Source organism: Hypanus sabinus, chromosome 21 (genome assembly GCF_030144855.1).
Source record: "Hypanus sabinus isolate sHypSab1 chromosome 21, sHypSab1.hap1, whole genome shotgun sequence".
NCBI lineage: Eukaryota > Metazoa > Chordata > Chondrichthyes > Myliobatiformes > Dasyatidae > Hypanus > Hypanus sabinus.
Window position 1 is genome coordinate 8574264 of NC_082726.1, and position 14880 is coordinate 8589143.

Consider the following 14880-nt stretch of genomic DNA (forward strand, 5'->3'; position numbering starts at 1 on the left):
CACTGGGAAATTCCTCCTTTTATGGATGGAGCAGAGGTGCTCCACAAAGCAATCCCCCAATTTATGTCAGGACTCAGCGATATCTGGAGTGGTGGGGTTTAGCATTGAGTCTCAGGGACTGTAATGACCCAGTTAGAAGATGAGGTGCTGTTTCTCGAGTTCTTTTCAAAACATTTAGGTAGCTAAAGACAGAATGGCTGATGCCTTGATGGCAGAATGTTCATCAAGGACCCTCAGCATCCAGGTCATGCTCTCTTCTTCACTGCTGCCACAGGAAGCAGGTACAGGAGCCTCAGGACCCACACCAGCAGCTTCAGGAACAGTTAGTACTCTTGAACCAGAGGGGATAACTTCACTCACCCCATCACTGAACTGTTCCCAAAACCTATGGACTCACTTTCAAGAACTCTTCATCTCATGTTCTCAATATTTATTGCTTATCTATTTATTGTTAATATTTTCTTTTTGTATTTGCTTGGATGCAGTCTTTCATTGATTCTATTGTGTTTCTTGTGTTTACTGTGAATGCCCACAAGACAATGAATCTCAGGGTTGTATACGGTGGCATATATGCACTTTGATAATAAACTTACTTGGAACTTTACGGTTTTTCTGTTTTGCAGCAACACGATGTGGAGAAGCTGTACAAACTGGAAAATAAGGTGGTTCAGGCAGTCAGTGACCAGTGAGTACTGGGTCAGTAGGAGGTGGACGGGGTAGTTGGGAAGGGGATGGTGAAGGGGTGGCTGTCAGTGATGAGACAATGCCTTTCACTTCTCCCTAATGATGTGAAATTGATCAACAGTGAAGCTTCACAGCAAATGTTCTTTCAGGGACTCGCTTCCAAAGAATGGCAGATGCAGTTTAACACAGATAAAGGGCGTTACGGTGGTGTAGTGGTTAGCATGACACTATTACAGCTCTGGGAGTCGGGGTTCAGAATTCAACACTCTGTAATTCCCTGTGAACGTGTGGCTTTCCTCCGGGTGTTCCGGTTTCCTCCCACAGTCCAAAAGGGATACTGGTTATTAGATTAATTGGTCATTGTAAATTCTCCCGTGATTAAGCTGAGGTTAAATCGGCGGGTTGCCATTGGTGCAACTCAAAGACCTGAAAGAGCCTGTTGTGTGCTGTATCTGTAAATAAATAATTGTGAGGTGTTGTATTTTGGGAAATTAAAACAGGACAGGAATTGCACTGTAAGTGGTAGGACCCTAGAGAGGTAGAACTGAGAGACCAAGTGCATAGTTCCCTGAAAGTGGCCATTCAGGTAGATAGAGTGCTGGACGACTCACTTGATTATGGCCATAGATAGTGTGTCCTGTTACAACTGTACAGGTTCTTGGTGAAACCATGCTCGGAGTATTTTGCGCAGTTCTGGTTTCCCAGCTGTAGGAAGGATGTAATTTAGCTGGAAAGAGTGCCGAAAAGATTTCAAGAGGATGTTTCTGGGAGTGGAGGGCCTGAGTTATAAGGAGTGGCTGGATAGGCTGGGACTTTTTTCCCTGGAGTTGAAAGAGGCTGAGGGGTGACTGTATAGAGGTTTATAAAATCATGAGGGGAGTAGATAAGGTGAAAGATCAGTCTTTTTCCTGGGATAGGCGAGTCTAAAACTAGTGGGCAAAAGTTTAAGCTTAGAGGGGAAAAGTTGAAAAGGTCATTTGAAGAACTTATTTTCACATAGAGGTGATGGGTGTATGGAACAAGTTGCCAGAGGAAGCGGTGGAGGTGGGTGCAGTTACAATTAGACATTTTGATAAATTACAGGGAAGGAAAGTAGTGGGTAGGCTGCAGGATGGGGTGCAAGCTGATGTTTGGCTCCATTTTGCTGATTAAAGCTCCTATCGTTCGACAATTAAAGGGAGATTCAAGCATCAAAGCGAAAGCAGAGGGGGAATGCCAGCTGCCTGTCTTTTGATTGGTTGCTCTGTACTGGAGAGGGGGGAGCCTGCTGCTACGCCTGGAGAGTGTGCCCAGGTTTTTTTCTGTGTTTTGGATGTGGACTTTGGACTGTAGGCTCTATTTTTCAGTCTTATAGTTTTTATATTCTGTGTTTTTTGTACTTTTGTGTGGGGAGGGGTATTTGCAGGTCAGTGTGCCTGCTTCATTTTTGTTTTTTTTTCGGGAGGAGAGATTTGGGAGTTGATGTGCCTTGATCTGTTATTGCTTGTTTTCTCTTGCTGGGAAGGTGGGATTTGGAGTTGCTGATTGTGCTGCCTTTCTTTTCTTTCTTGGTTTCATGGCTACCCAGAGAATTGAAGAATTTCAGAGTTGTATGCTTTTTTTAAATTAGTTTTTTTATACATTTTACAGATTAAAAAACCCCAAATCACAAGGAGGAACATTAATACAGTGCAAAATTAAGCCTACAATGACAATATGATACAGAGAAAGAGAATTTAAAAAAAAAGCACCTACATTGAAGTCAAGTAAACTTAGTGACCTCCCCAAGCCCCACAACACAAAAAAAAACTCCAGACCAACCACAACACAATATAGAGAATATAAATCAGGACAATCAAACTCCCAGACTGTGAATACACTTAGCAACAGAGGATAGTGATGCCTACTACCAGAAAAAAAAAGGAGCTGAAAGCAAGGGACCGAAAAGAAAAAAAACCCTAATCAAGAGGAAGGTTATGAAAGAGTTGTATGCTTTGATAATAAATGAAACTTTAAACCTTGTGAGACCTGGGCCAAATGCAAGCAAATGGGAGTAGCTCAGGTTGACATCTTGGTCAGCATGGATGCGCTAGACCAAAGGACCTGTTTTGTTTAACATACTACATAACTCTGTCGCTCAAATCCTGAATGTTTAATTAATATATTGTATCCACCTTTTCTTTTGCAGATTATGTTTTCTTGTCCGTCCTCGGATTTCCAGTGTAAAGCATATAGCAGGTAAGATTGTTCAGAAGTGCTGATCAAAATAAACATGAAATAGGTTTGGAACATCTCATGTTTCAGTCTGTGCTCTGGCCCTTGTATACCAATCTTGCTTAACCGTAAGTCATAGGGGCAGAATCATACCATTCAGCTCATTGAGTTTGCTTCAGCATTCTCCTGTTTTCTCCCCATAACCTTTGATGTCCCTACTAACCAAGAACCCATTAACCTCCGCGTTAAGTATACCGAATGACTTGGCCTCCACAGCAGTCTTTGGTAATGAATTCTACAGATTCACCACCATTTGTCTGAAGATATTCCTCCTCATCTCTGTTGTAAAGGAGTGTCCCTCTATTCCAAGGGTTCTGAACCTGGGGTCCACCAACCCCTTAATGGTATTGATCCATGGCATACAAAAAAGGTTGGGAACGTTTGCTCTATTCTGAGGCTGTGTCCTCTGGTCCAGATACCTGGTTGTGCTCCTATGTCATATCACCCTCCGCTTCGGATATAACCAATGACAACATCCGTGGCAATGAATTCCCCAGATTCATCACCCTCTGGCTAAAGAAATTCTTTCTTATCTCTGTTCTAAAGGGATGTATTTTTACAACAGTGTCTCATTCTTGGAGCTAAGTGGCGATGCAGTGCTGTTCTGAGGAGATTAGGTTTCCTTCCACAGGCGGCAGAAAAGCGCCTGACAGGTTTGATGGACCTTTGAGCTAGGGAGCTCACGTGGAGGATGAGTTTTGATTCTATATCTAGCCAGAGGGAGGAGCCGTGTGCGTGTGCAGCACACCAAGCAATTGCTGTGGTCACTGTACCTGTTGCATTCATTCTGTTAGGTTGCTGGAATACTTGTCAGCATTTGTAAAGAAAACAGAGGAAAGCCAAAATGAAACAAATTAAGAAGGCATACTGTTATACAGAATTGTACATGGTTCTCTAGCCTAGCGAAAAAAACAAAAGGACTTTCCACCTATCACCATCACAGAACCTTTGCAGTGGACTGTTTTTGAAAAGAAGTCCCTGTTTCATTGAAAAGGAGAGGAGTTGCGTTTCCACAGCAACTTTCACAGGTTACATCTCACATTGTTTCACAGTGAATTAGTTCTGCTTGGTTGTAAAGTCAGGATTACAGCTTCCTCAATGGCTACACCTGACAATTCTGTTCTTATTGATGCAACATATAAAACATACTATCTGGCTGTATAATGGCCTGTTATGGCAACTGCTCTGCGTATAACTGCAAGAAACTGCAGAGAGTTGTGGACACAGTTCAGCACATAAAATAAACCACCTTCCCTCTCTGGATTTTGTCTACACTTCTTGTTGCTTCAGTAAAACAGCCAGCATAATCATAGACCACACCCACTCCATACATTGTCTCTTCCCCCCTTTCCCTTCAGGCAGAGATTACAAATCCTGAAAGCATGTACCACAAGGCTCAAGGACAGCTTTTACCCCACTGTTATCAGACTCTTGAACTGACTTCTTATGCAATAAGATGACTGTTGGCCTCACAATCTACGTCATTATGTTCTTGCACTTTGTTTACACTTTCTCTCTGTAGCTGTTGGAATTTATTCTACGTGTTTTACCTTGTTCTACCTCAGTGCACTGATCTGTATGAACAGTGTGCAAGACAAGCTTTTCACTGTATCTTGTTATATGTGGCAATAATAAAACAATACCAATATCAATAGCAAATTTTAATGATTGTTCATGAAATTATCCCCAAGCAAGAGGTAGGGGAAACTGCATTCACCAGAGTGTGTGGCCAACTTTAATGGAAGTCTCATCTTATGAGTAATTAATTAACAGACCAGAAAAATCCAATTGTATTGCAAGCTTTTTCTTTGCTTTTGGTTATATTTTTTTTTAGTCTGATTACAGCATTGGTGAATGTTAACAGAGTAAAAAATATGTATTTTTCCTTTCAGAGATTGTCAAAGTAGATAAAGCGGATAGCAGGTTGCGCAAATACAAGATCATCTTCACTCCTCAGAAGGTGAGCAGGCAGCACCTTAATTGTGTTGGGTTAAGAGGGTCTGATGAGAGGGGTTCTCATTGAAACCTATCAAATAGTGAAAGGCCGAGATAGAGTGGACATGGAGAGGATGTTTGCAATAGTGGGGGTGTCTAAGACTAAGAGGCACAGCCTTAGAATAGAAGACTGTCCCTTTAGAGAACAGAGATGAGGTGGAGTTTCTTTAGTGGCTGGTGAATCTGTGGAATTCATTGCCATAGATGGTGCTGGAGGCCAAGTCATTGGGTATATTTAAAGCAGAAACTGATAAGTTCTTGATTAGTAAGGGTGTCAAAGGTTACTGTGAGAAGGCAGGAGAATGGAATTTAGAGGGTTAATAAATCAGCTATGTTGGAATGGCAGAGCAGACCCGATGGGCTGAATGGCCTAATACTGCTCCTGTGTTTTATGGTGTTGTGGTCTATTATGTCTCAATAGGGAAACAAATTTATGTTTAGGAGCTGAAGTAGGCCATTTGGCCCATCAAATCTGCCCTGCCATTCAATCATGGTCTGATCCAATTCTTCCAGTCATCCCCACTCTCCTGATTTCTCCCCATACCCTTTGATACCCTGGCTAATCAAGAACCTATCTTAAACCTATCTCTGCCTTAAATGCACCCAATGACTTGGCCTCCACAGCCGCTTGTGGCAACAAATTCCACAGATTTACCACCCTCTGACTAAAGTAATTTCTCTGCATCTCTGTTCTAAATGGACGTCCTTCAATCTTGAAGTCGTGCCCCCTTGTCCTAGACTCCCTTACCATGGGAAACAACTTTGCCAAATCTAATCTGTTCAGGCCTTTTAACACTCGGAATGTTTCAATGAGATTCTCCTGAATTCTCATTCTCCTGAACTCCAGGGAGTACATCCCAAGAGATGCCAGACGTTCCTCATACAGTAAACCTTTCATTCCTGGAATCATTCTCGTGAATCTTCTGAACCCTCTCCAATGTCAGTATATCCTTTCTAAAATAAGGAACCCAAAACAGCACTCAATACTCCGTGTGGTCTCATTTGTGCCTTATAGAACCTCAACATCATATCCCTGCTCTTATATTCTGTACCTCTACAAATGAATGCCAACATTGCATTCACCTTCTTCACCACCGACTCAACCTGGAGGTTAACCTTTAGGGTATCTTGCACATGGACTGCCAAATCCCTTTGCGTCTCTGCATTTTGAATTTTCTCTCTTATCTAAATAGTAGTCTGCCCATTTATTTCTCCTGGTTTATGCATGACCATACACTTTCCAACATAGTATTTCATTTGCCACTTCTTTGCCCATTCTTCTAAATTATCCAAGTCTCTCTGCAGGCTCTCTGTTTCCTCAACACTACCCGCTCTTCCACCTATCTTTGTGTCATCGGCAAATCAGCCACAAATCTATTAATCCCATAGTCCAAATCATTGACATACATTGTAAAAAGCAGCAGTCCCAACACAGACCCCTGTGGAACTCCACTGGTGAATGGCAGCCAGCCAGAATAGGATCCTTTTATTCCCACTTAATGTTTTCTGCCAATCAGCCAATGTTCCACCCATGCTAGTAACTCCCCTGTAATTGTATGAGTTCTTATCTTGCTAAGCAGCTTCATGTGCAGCACCTTGTCAAAGGCCTTTTGAAAATCCAAGTACACCACGTCTACTGCATCTGCTTTGTCTACCCTGTTTATAATTTTCTCAAAAAATTGCAGTAGGTCAGTAAGGCAGGATTTTCCTTTCCTTTCCTGGTCTTGTCATGTGCCTCCAGGTACACCGTAATCTCATCTCTTAACAATCAATTTCAACAACCTTCCAACCACTGATGTCAGGCTAATGTCGTGGTTTTTCATGCCCCACAAACAACCAGGAGACGCAGAAGATTCTTCAAGAAGTATTAAACTTTAATTTGCAAATCAAAGATGAGACAGTCAGTGAGCTAGTCGCTGATTGCCCACCGATCCTTGTACATAGCATGTTTTATAGCAATCTCCTGGTTTAGTTGCATTAGCATATCCAATTGGTCTATAGGTGCGTATCCCAAGTACATCCGCCACTATTGTTTCTACCCATTGACTTAATCATGTTCTAATCTACATCTCTTAGCTACCTCTCATTAACACACCATTGTCTTCTACATTCTTAAGATTTCATTCTCCTACTAAATTGGGTACATGCATAGCAAATAGCAATCTCAGACTACATAATCCATATCTCTTAGCTTCCTCTTATTAACACACCATTGTCTTCTACATTCTTAAGATTTCATTCTCTAGCAATATAAAGCAAGTTGCAACTTTTATACTCCAATACTAACAGGTCTATAGTTTCCTTTCTGCTGTCTCTCACCCTTCTTAAATAGTGGAGTAACATTTGCAATTTTCCAATCATCCAGTACAATGCCAGAATCTATCAACTCTTGAAAGATCATTGTTAATGCCTCCACAATCTTTCCATCTACTTCCTTCAGAACTCGAGGGTGCATTCCATCAGGTCCAGGAGATTTATCCACCCTCAGACCATTAAGCTTCCTGAGCACCTTCTCAGTTGTAGTTTTCACTGCACATTCTTCACTTCCCTGACACTCTTGAATATCCGGTATACTGTGGATGTCTTCCACTGTGAAGACCGGTGCCAAATATGCATTCAGTTCCTCTGCCATCTCTGCGTCTCTCATTACAATATCTCCAGTGTCAATTTCTACTGATTCTATACATACCCTTAACTCTCGTTTATCCTTTATATACTTAAAAAAGCTTTTAGTATATTCTTTGATATTAATCACCAGCTTCCTTTCATAATTCATCTTTTCCTTCCTAATGTCCTTCTCAGTTTCCTTCTGCAAGTTTTTAAAAGCTTCCCAATCTTCTATCTTCCTGCTAGCTTTGGCTTCCTTGTATGCCCTCTCTTTTGCTTTTACTTTGGCTATGACTTGTCAGCCACGGTAATATCCTTCTTCCATTGGAAAATTTCTTCTTATTTGGAATATATACTGACTGGGGATGAAGTTAAACTCCCAGCAGGTGCTGATTTCCCAGAACAGGCATTTTGAAAACATTTTAGTGGTACCTTACAGGATTCCCCCCCCCCCCCCCCACCAAAATACAATTTATAACTAATGGAACAGCCATTGTGATCTGGCCAATTTTAACAGCAAGAAGGTCTTGATAACATCAGTGAAAACTTAATTGGAACATTAATGGAAACCTGAAAAAAAAATGAATGTAAAGCCAAAAGGTTTGTTTGCTCCTTGTGTACCCTGTGCTCTTCTACAAGGAAACTGCAGCCAGCTGCTTGGTAAAAAAAAGCTTAAAATAGTGTGTTTTAAATGTTAGACTCGTGTTGAAATGTTTCTGTGGGGCATGTAGCAAGAAAAACACAACTGTGACCTTATTGAATCAGAATGAGGTTTAGCATCACTGGCATATGTCATGAAATTTGTTGATTTGCAGCAGCGGTACATTGCAATACATAATGCAAAATACCTTAAGTTGCAGTAAGAAATATATATTTAAATTAAATAAGTAGTGCAAAAAGAAAGGAAAATAGTGAGGTAATGTACAGACCAACAGTGGTTGTATCATTGGCAAATTTATGGTTGGTGCCTGTGCCTCGCTCAAGACTTCCTTAACAACCCTGTGATGATGATCAGAATGACTTCATTTTGTGATCTTGATTGAGGAAATTATATTGAACGTTCCTGGAATATGGTCATGCCGTTTCTTACATCCAAAATATATGTCAGTCTGGCTCAATACTCATCTGAAAGGTAGCATCCTTCAGTATTGGCCTGGAACCTTCTGCTTAACTCTGTGAAGCAAAACATGAACCCACAATCTACTGACTCAGGAGCTGGGATTTCTGCTGGTGGAATGAACTGTAAAATATGAAAACTACATTCCAGTCAGGGTTAGAGTTTGCTCATGATGCTCCTGTGATCAAGTAAGTACCAGGGGTTTGGTCTCTAAACTCATGTGTCAAGTTGCCAATTTAAAGCTGAGGCTTTATAAGGCATTAGTTAGACCACACTTGGAGTATTCTGAGCAGGCTTGAGACCCTTATCTAAACAATGTTGTGCTGGAATTGTGTGAGTATGCACAGAAAATCCACAGCCACCTTTGTGACACCAGGGACAAGGCATACAAATCATAAGCGATTACAAGTCCACCCTGCACGTCAATGACAGCGACACCTCCCTTCCTGAAAGGCTGACTGCTTTTTGTGCACGATTTGACCTATTTGAATGATGTAACATCGAGGGAAGCCCTCTCTGCTCTTGAGGAACAGGCACCCTGTCTGGCCGCAACCGAGTTGAGGAGGACCCTAGCCACGGTGAACTCGTGCAAAACTGCAGGGCCAGACAACATATCTGGTCAGGTGCTGAGGGACTGTGTGGCCCAGCTAACAGAGGTCTTAACGGACATCTCTGAAACAGTTCAGTAATTCTGCAGGCTTCAAGGTAGTGGCTTCAAGGCTTCATTCTGGTGCCCAAGAGAGCAACGGTAACTGGGCTAAATGATTATCATCCAGTGGCACTGACTTCAACAATCATGAACTGCTTTGGCCAGTTGGTAATGGATCGTATAAAATCCCTCTTTCCAGCTCCATTGGACCCTTTCCAGTTCACCTACCACTCAAACCAGTGCACTGATGATGCATAGCCTCGGCCCACCACTCCATCCTGTCCCACCTAGAAAATGATGCCTTGTGCGCCAGGATGTTGTTCATCAACTTCAGCTCAGCATTTAACACGATCATCCCTCAGTGACTAGTAGGCAAACTGTTCTCATTGGGACTCCAACACCCCTCTCTCTAACTGGAACTTGGACATTTTGTTGGAAAGACCCCAGTCAGCCTGAATTGGCAGCAACATCTCAAACTCCATCATGCAGAGCAGTGCAGTTCACGCTGCTGACTCACGAATGCACTGCCAGATCCTTTTCAAAATGCATCATCAATTACTACAGTGGTTGAGTTGCGACACCAGGGACAAGGCATACAAATCATAAGCGATGGTGACAATGGTGAGTTGCCAAGAGTCTTGTCAAATGGTGCCAGAACACCAACAACATGAGTCTCAACTTGACCTAGACAAAAGAGACGATTATGGATGCAGGTTGACCACTCTATTGCACATCAATGGCTCTGCCATGGAGCAAGTGAAGAGCACTAATTTCCTTGGTGTGCATATAATGGACGAGTTAACCTAGACCCACACCTCCTCACTAGTCAAGAAGACACAGCAGCATCTAAACTTTCTGAGCAGATTGAGAAGAGCAAGGCTCCCTGCCCCATTCCAACAACTTTTCTATATGCGCACTACCAGGACTGTTCTGAATGGCTGCATCACGTTGTACAGAAGATGCAAAGTATCGGCCCACAAAACCCTACAGAAGACAATAAAAACCACCAAGAGGATCAGTAGGAGTCTCCCTTTCCCCTGTTTGTGACATTTACCAGGAGCATTGCAGACAAAGGGTGCAAAGCATTGTTGAGGATCCCTACCACCCATCCCACTGTCATCAGGAAGGAAGTACAGGAGCATCAGGACTGGGACTGTCAGATTGGGTAACAGCTTCTTCCCTCAGGCTGTGAGACTAATGAATACCTTGCCTCCACTGAGGTCTCGTCGCTAGGGCAGCAAATTGCTTACTGTGCTGCACTTTACTACATGCATTTTGAATAATATTTTTTATTAACCTATTTATAGTGTTACTCTTTGATTTTTGTGCTGTGTGTGAAGTATGTTGTAAAGGTGCACAGTGGTCTGCAGGAACATTGTTTCGTTTGGTTGTATATATGTACAGTCAGATGACAAACTTAAACTTGATGATCCCAGGAATGAATGGGTTAACCTATGAGGAGCATTTGATGGCCCTGGGTCTCTACTTGCCCATTTTTAAGAATGAGGGGAGATCTCATTGTAACCTACTTAACATTGAAATGCTTATCAAGTGGACGTGGAGAGGATGTTCAAGATTCAAATACATTTATTATCAAAGAGTGCGTAAATTATATAATCTTGAGACTTGTTTGCTGACAGGTAGCCACAGAACAAGAAACCTGAAAGAACCAATTAAAAAATAAAAATAAAAGACCAACACTCAATGTGCAAGAGAAAGAAGATAAAAAGCATGTCATGCAAACAATTGAGGCGAACGACAGCATTCTGAACTAACAGTGAGTCCTCAGATCCGAACTGTGGAGCAGCCTGGAGGAGGCCCAAAGCCTCGTTATCAGTTCACCATATTAGCAGGCATGGAGCATAGCAGCCGGGGCTGTCTTCATAGCCTCAGTGCCGTGGAGATGACCATCGCAGACAATGAGCAAAATCAGCTCTTGTTCCAACTGCCGCTCTGTCTTTTCGGTCTACCTGGGCCAACATTGAAATTGACTCAACAATGAAACAACAAAAGGCTCTGTGCCCTGGAGAAAGGAGCGTAGATCGCGGAAAGCAAGCAAAATCAGCTCTCGTTCCAATCTGGACTGAGGTTTAAATTGTTTAAATAGTGCATTCATTGTACCTTGCACTAGGACCCAGGCACTGCGGCTGTGCATTGTTTCCTAAAGTGGGGGTGGCGGGTGTCCTATGAACAGAGGGTCTCGGATGTCCCTTTAGAACAGTGATGAAAGGAATTTCTTTAGCCAGATGTTGGTGAATCAGTAAAATTTATAGCCACAGACAGAAATGGAGGTCAAGTCATTGGGTATATTTAAAGCAGAGGTTTATATGTTCTTGATTAGTCAAGGTGTCAAGTGTTATGTGGAGAAGGTAGGAGATTGGGGTTGAAAGGGAAAATAAATCAGCCATGATCAAATAATGGAGCAGATGGGCTGAATGGCTTAATTCTTATCCTATGTCTTATGGGAGATTTAATTAGTGTTTGCAGTCTGAGTGACACTACCTGATTGTAAGGAGTATAGTTCAGGAGAAACTGAGCCACATTCAGCTCGTCTAAGGTTTGTAAAGGAACTGACCTCAAATGAAATGATGACTCAATCATTCCACTCTGCTCCGCTTTCTTCTGAGTGGTGTTAGCCCTGTCTATAGTCACTGACCTGTTAGCATCATTAATCTGTATGAGTCCCAGTGAGTGAAACCAAGGGCACTCTTACAAGTTCCAGACAATGGACCTTTGCTGCTGTAGGAAGGCTTGGACTGTGTGGTCATATTCCCAGACATCCCTGCTGAGTGTTCCATGTTTGTCTGGGGATCAGGTAACCCCTGGTGAGTACCTTCATTGTGATGGTGATGATCTGAACGGGGCCCATAGCCATCCTTTGAGTCAGTTTAACCTGCCGGTATAAGCAGTAATTTCTCCAGGAAAATGCACTGAGTTGAGGACAGTCACACAAATTGAATGCTGTAATCTAATTTCATTCACCTCAGAATTTGGTCATCAGGATTGATTGGCCATTGTCATCTTCACTCGTATCAGGCAGCCAAAACCTATGTAGTAAATACTGTTATATAACCATATAACAATAACAGCACGAAAACAGGCCATCTTGGCCCTTCTAGTCCGTGCAGAATGCTTACTCTCACCTAATCCCACTGGCCCGCACTCAGCCCATAACCCTCCATTCCTTTCCTGTCCATATACCTATCCAATTTTGCTTTAAGTGACAATACCGAACCTGCCTCTACCACTTCTACTGGAAACTCATTCCATACATTCCCCCTCATATTACCCTTAAACTTTTGCCCCCCAAGTCTCAACTCATGTCCTCTTGTTTGAATCTCCCCTACTCTGAATGGGAAAAGCCTAAACACGTCAACTCTATCTATCCCCCTCATAATTTTAAATACCTCTATCAAGTCCCCTCTCAGCCTTCTACGCTCCAAAGAATAAAGACCTAACTTGTTCAATCTTTCCCTGTAACTTAGGTGCTGAAACCCAGGTAACATTCTAGTAAATCTTCTCTGTACTCTCTCTATTTTGTTGACATCCTTCCTATAATTCGGTGACCAGAACTGTACACAATACTCCAAATTCGGCCTTACCAATGCCTTGTACAGTTTTAACATTACATCCCAACTCCTATATTCAATACTCTGATTTATAAAGGCCTTTTTTTTTCATTTTTAATCTTTTTTTATTGATTTCCAAATAAAGAATATACAAATCGGAAGAGGAGTTTAACAAGTAGATAATATAAAAGGTATATAAAAGATTGAAAATGAAATGAAAGGCCAACATATCAAAAGCTTTCTTCACCACCCTATCCACATGAGATTCCACCTTCAGGGAACTATGCACCATTATTCCTAGATCACTCTGTTCTACTGCATTCTTCAATGCCCTACCATTTACCATGTATGAATATTCTTCAACCACGCTAGGGTTTTGGAAACAGCAGTCACCAGGTCTATAATCTTCATCAGCCAAGGTCAAGGGCTGCAGCTTGTTAAGCACAGTCATTATTTTGGGAGAATACTCCACTAGACGATGGAGTTCAAAGCGACAGTGTGTTGGTATTCAATAGGTGCATTCAACAGGTCAGAGAAATGTATACCAATACATCCTGAAATTCTTTTCCTTCGCAAACATCCACGAAAACAGAGGAGTGCCCTTATTCAAGTGGTAGCTAGGAAATGTCCGTCAATAGCCACATCTTGATAAGCAATATCTGACAGTATGGTGTCCAGTCTGTGAAACTCATGCACCTGGCAATGACACAAGCCTCTCCAGTATCAAGGGCATCTTCAAAAGGTGATGCCTCAAAAAGGTAGCATCTATCATTAAGGACCCTCATCATCTGGGACATTTCTGGGATACCTACTGTCTGGGAGTAGGTACAAGGGCTTGGAAACATACTCAACATTTTAGAAACAGCTTCTTACCCTGCTCCATCAGGTTTCTAAACAGTCCATGAACACTACCTCATCTTGCTCGCTTTTTCCATTACTTGTGAATATTGTAATTCATTGTATATTTTGTGTATTACACTGTACAGTACTATTATTATGGTTTGTGTACCTCATACATACTTTGATAATAAGTGTACTTTGAACTTGAAAACAACAAATTTCATGACAAGTGTCAGTGATGACGAATTTGATTTTGATAATATGGTAATAGAAATATATTGTAACCTATGTAAATATTTTTCAGTTCTATATGTGTGAGACAGTACTGGAGGAGGAGGGAATCTTTGGAGGTAAGACTAGTTGCTTCTGTAAAATTGCACTGTCTGTTTTCTTGGCCAGGTGGCAGTACTGGGAAAGAAATGTTTGGGTTCCAGTTCTGTTTAAAGTAAGCACTAAATTTCATGCTGTACTGAGGAGGCGCTATCTTGCTGAGGACACGTTAAACCAAGACCAAGTCTGGTTGTCCTTGTGTTTCAGTTATTAATGACAGATAACCCAGATGAAGTCATTCAATTGAGCCAGAGCTGACAATAAACTATAACGTATGTACTTTATGATCACTATGATCTTGCACTTTATTGTTTACCACTTTGCACTTTTTTGGTAGCTTTTACACTTTATTTCTTATGGTTACCGTTTTAACTTATTTTAGCTCAGTACATTGGGCCATGATTTGATCTATATAAACAGTTGATCTATATAAACATGACAAGCAAGTGGTCTTGGTAGAATTGCAATATTAAAACAATACCAACAGATGTCAGCATTTCTACTTTAAATTCCTTTAATGCATCCTCTCCAGTGGGAAGATGGAGGTGCCTCCTGTATTTATAAGGTGGCCACTGAGTGTATCTTTGTGTCTTGTGCTGCTGTAACCTGTCCATTTCAAAGTTCGATGTGTGTTCAGAGATGCTCTTTTGCTCAACACTGTTGTAACACATGCTTATTTGAGTTACTGTTACCTTCCTATCAGCTTTAGCCAGTTTGGCCATTCTCCTTTGATCTCTCTCATTAATGAGGCATTTTTTTCCACAGAACTACTCACTCACTTTCTGTTTGTTGCACCATTCTCTGTAAACTAGACATTGTTGTACATGAAAATGACA

The 14880-nt window shown here is 41.7% G+C and overlaps 1 protein-coding gene across 1 annotated transcript in view; it reads left to right on the forward strand.

The window, feature by feature from the left end:
• vps33b (VPS33B late endosome and lysosome associated) overlaps positions 1–14880 on the forward strand; it is a 53282-nt gene that overhangs the window by 7058 nt on the left and 31344 nt on the right. Inside the window, exons 3-6 of the mRNA XM_059945927.1 lie at positions 624–685; positions 2852–2901; positions 4830–4897; positions 14019–14064. Of these exons, the coding sequence (XP_059801910.1) occupies positions 624–685; positions 2852–2901; positions 4830–4897; positions 14019–14064 (226 nt within the window). The remainder of the gene's footprint in view (positions 1–623; positions 686–2851; positions 2902–4829; positions 4898–14018; positions 14065–14880) is intronic.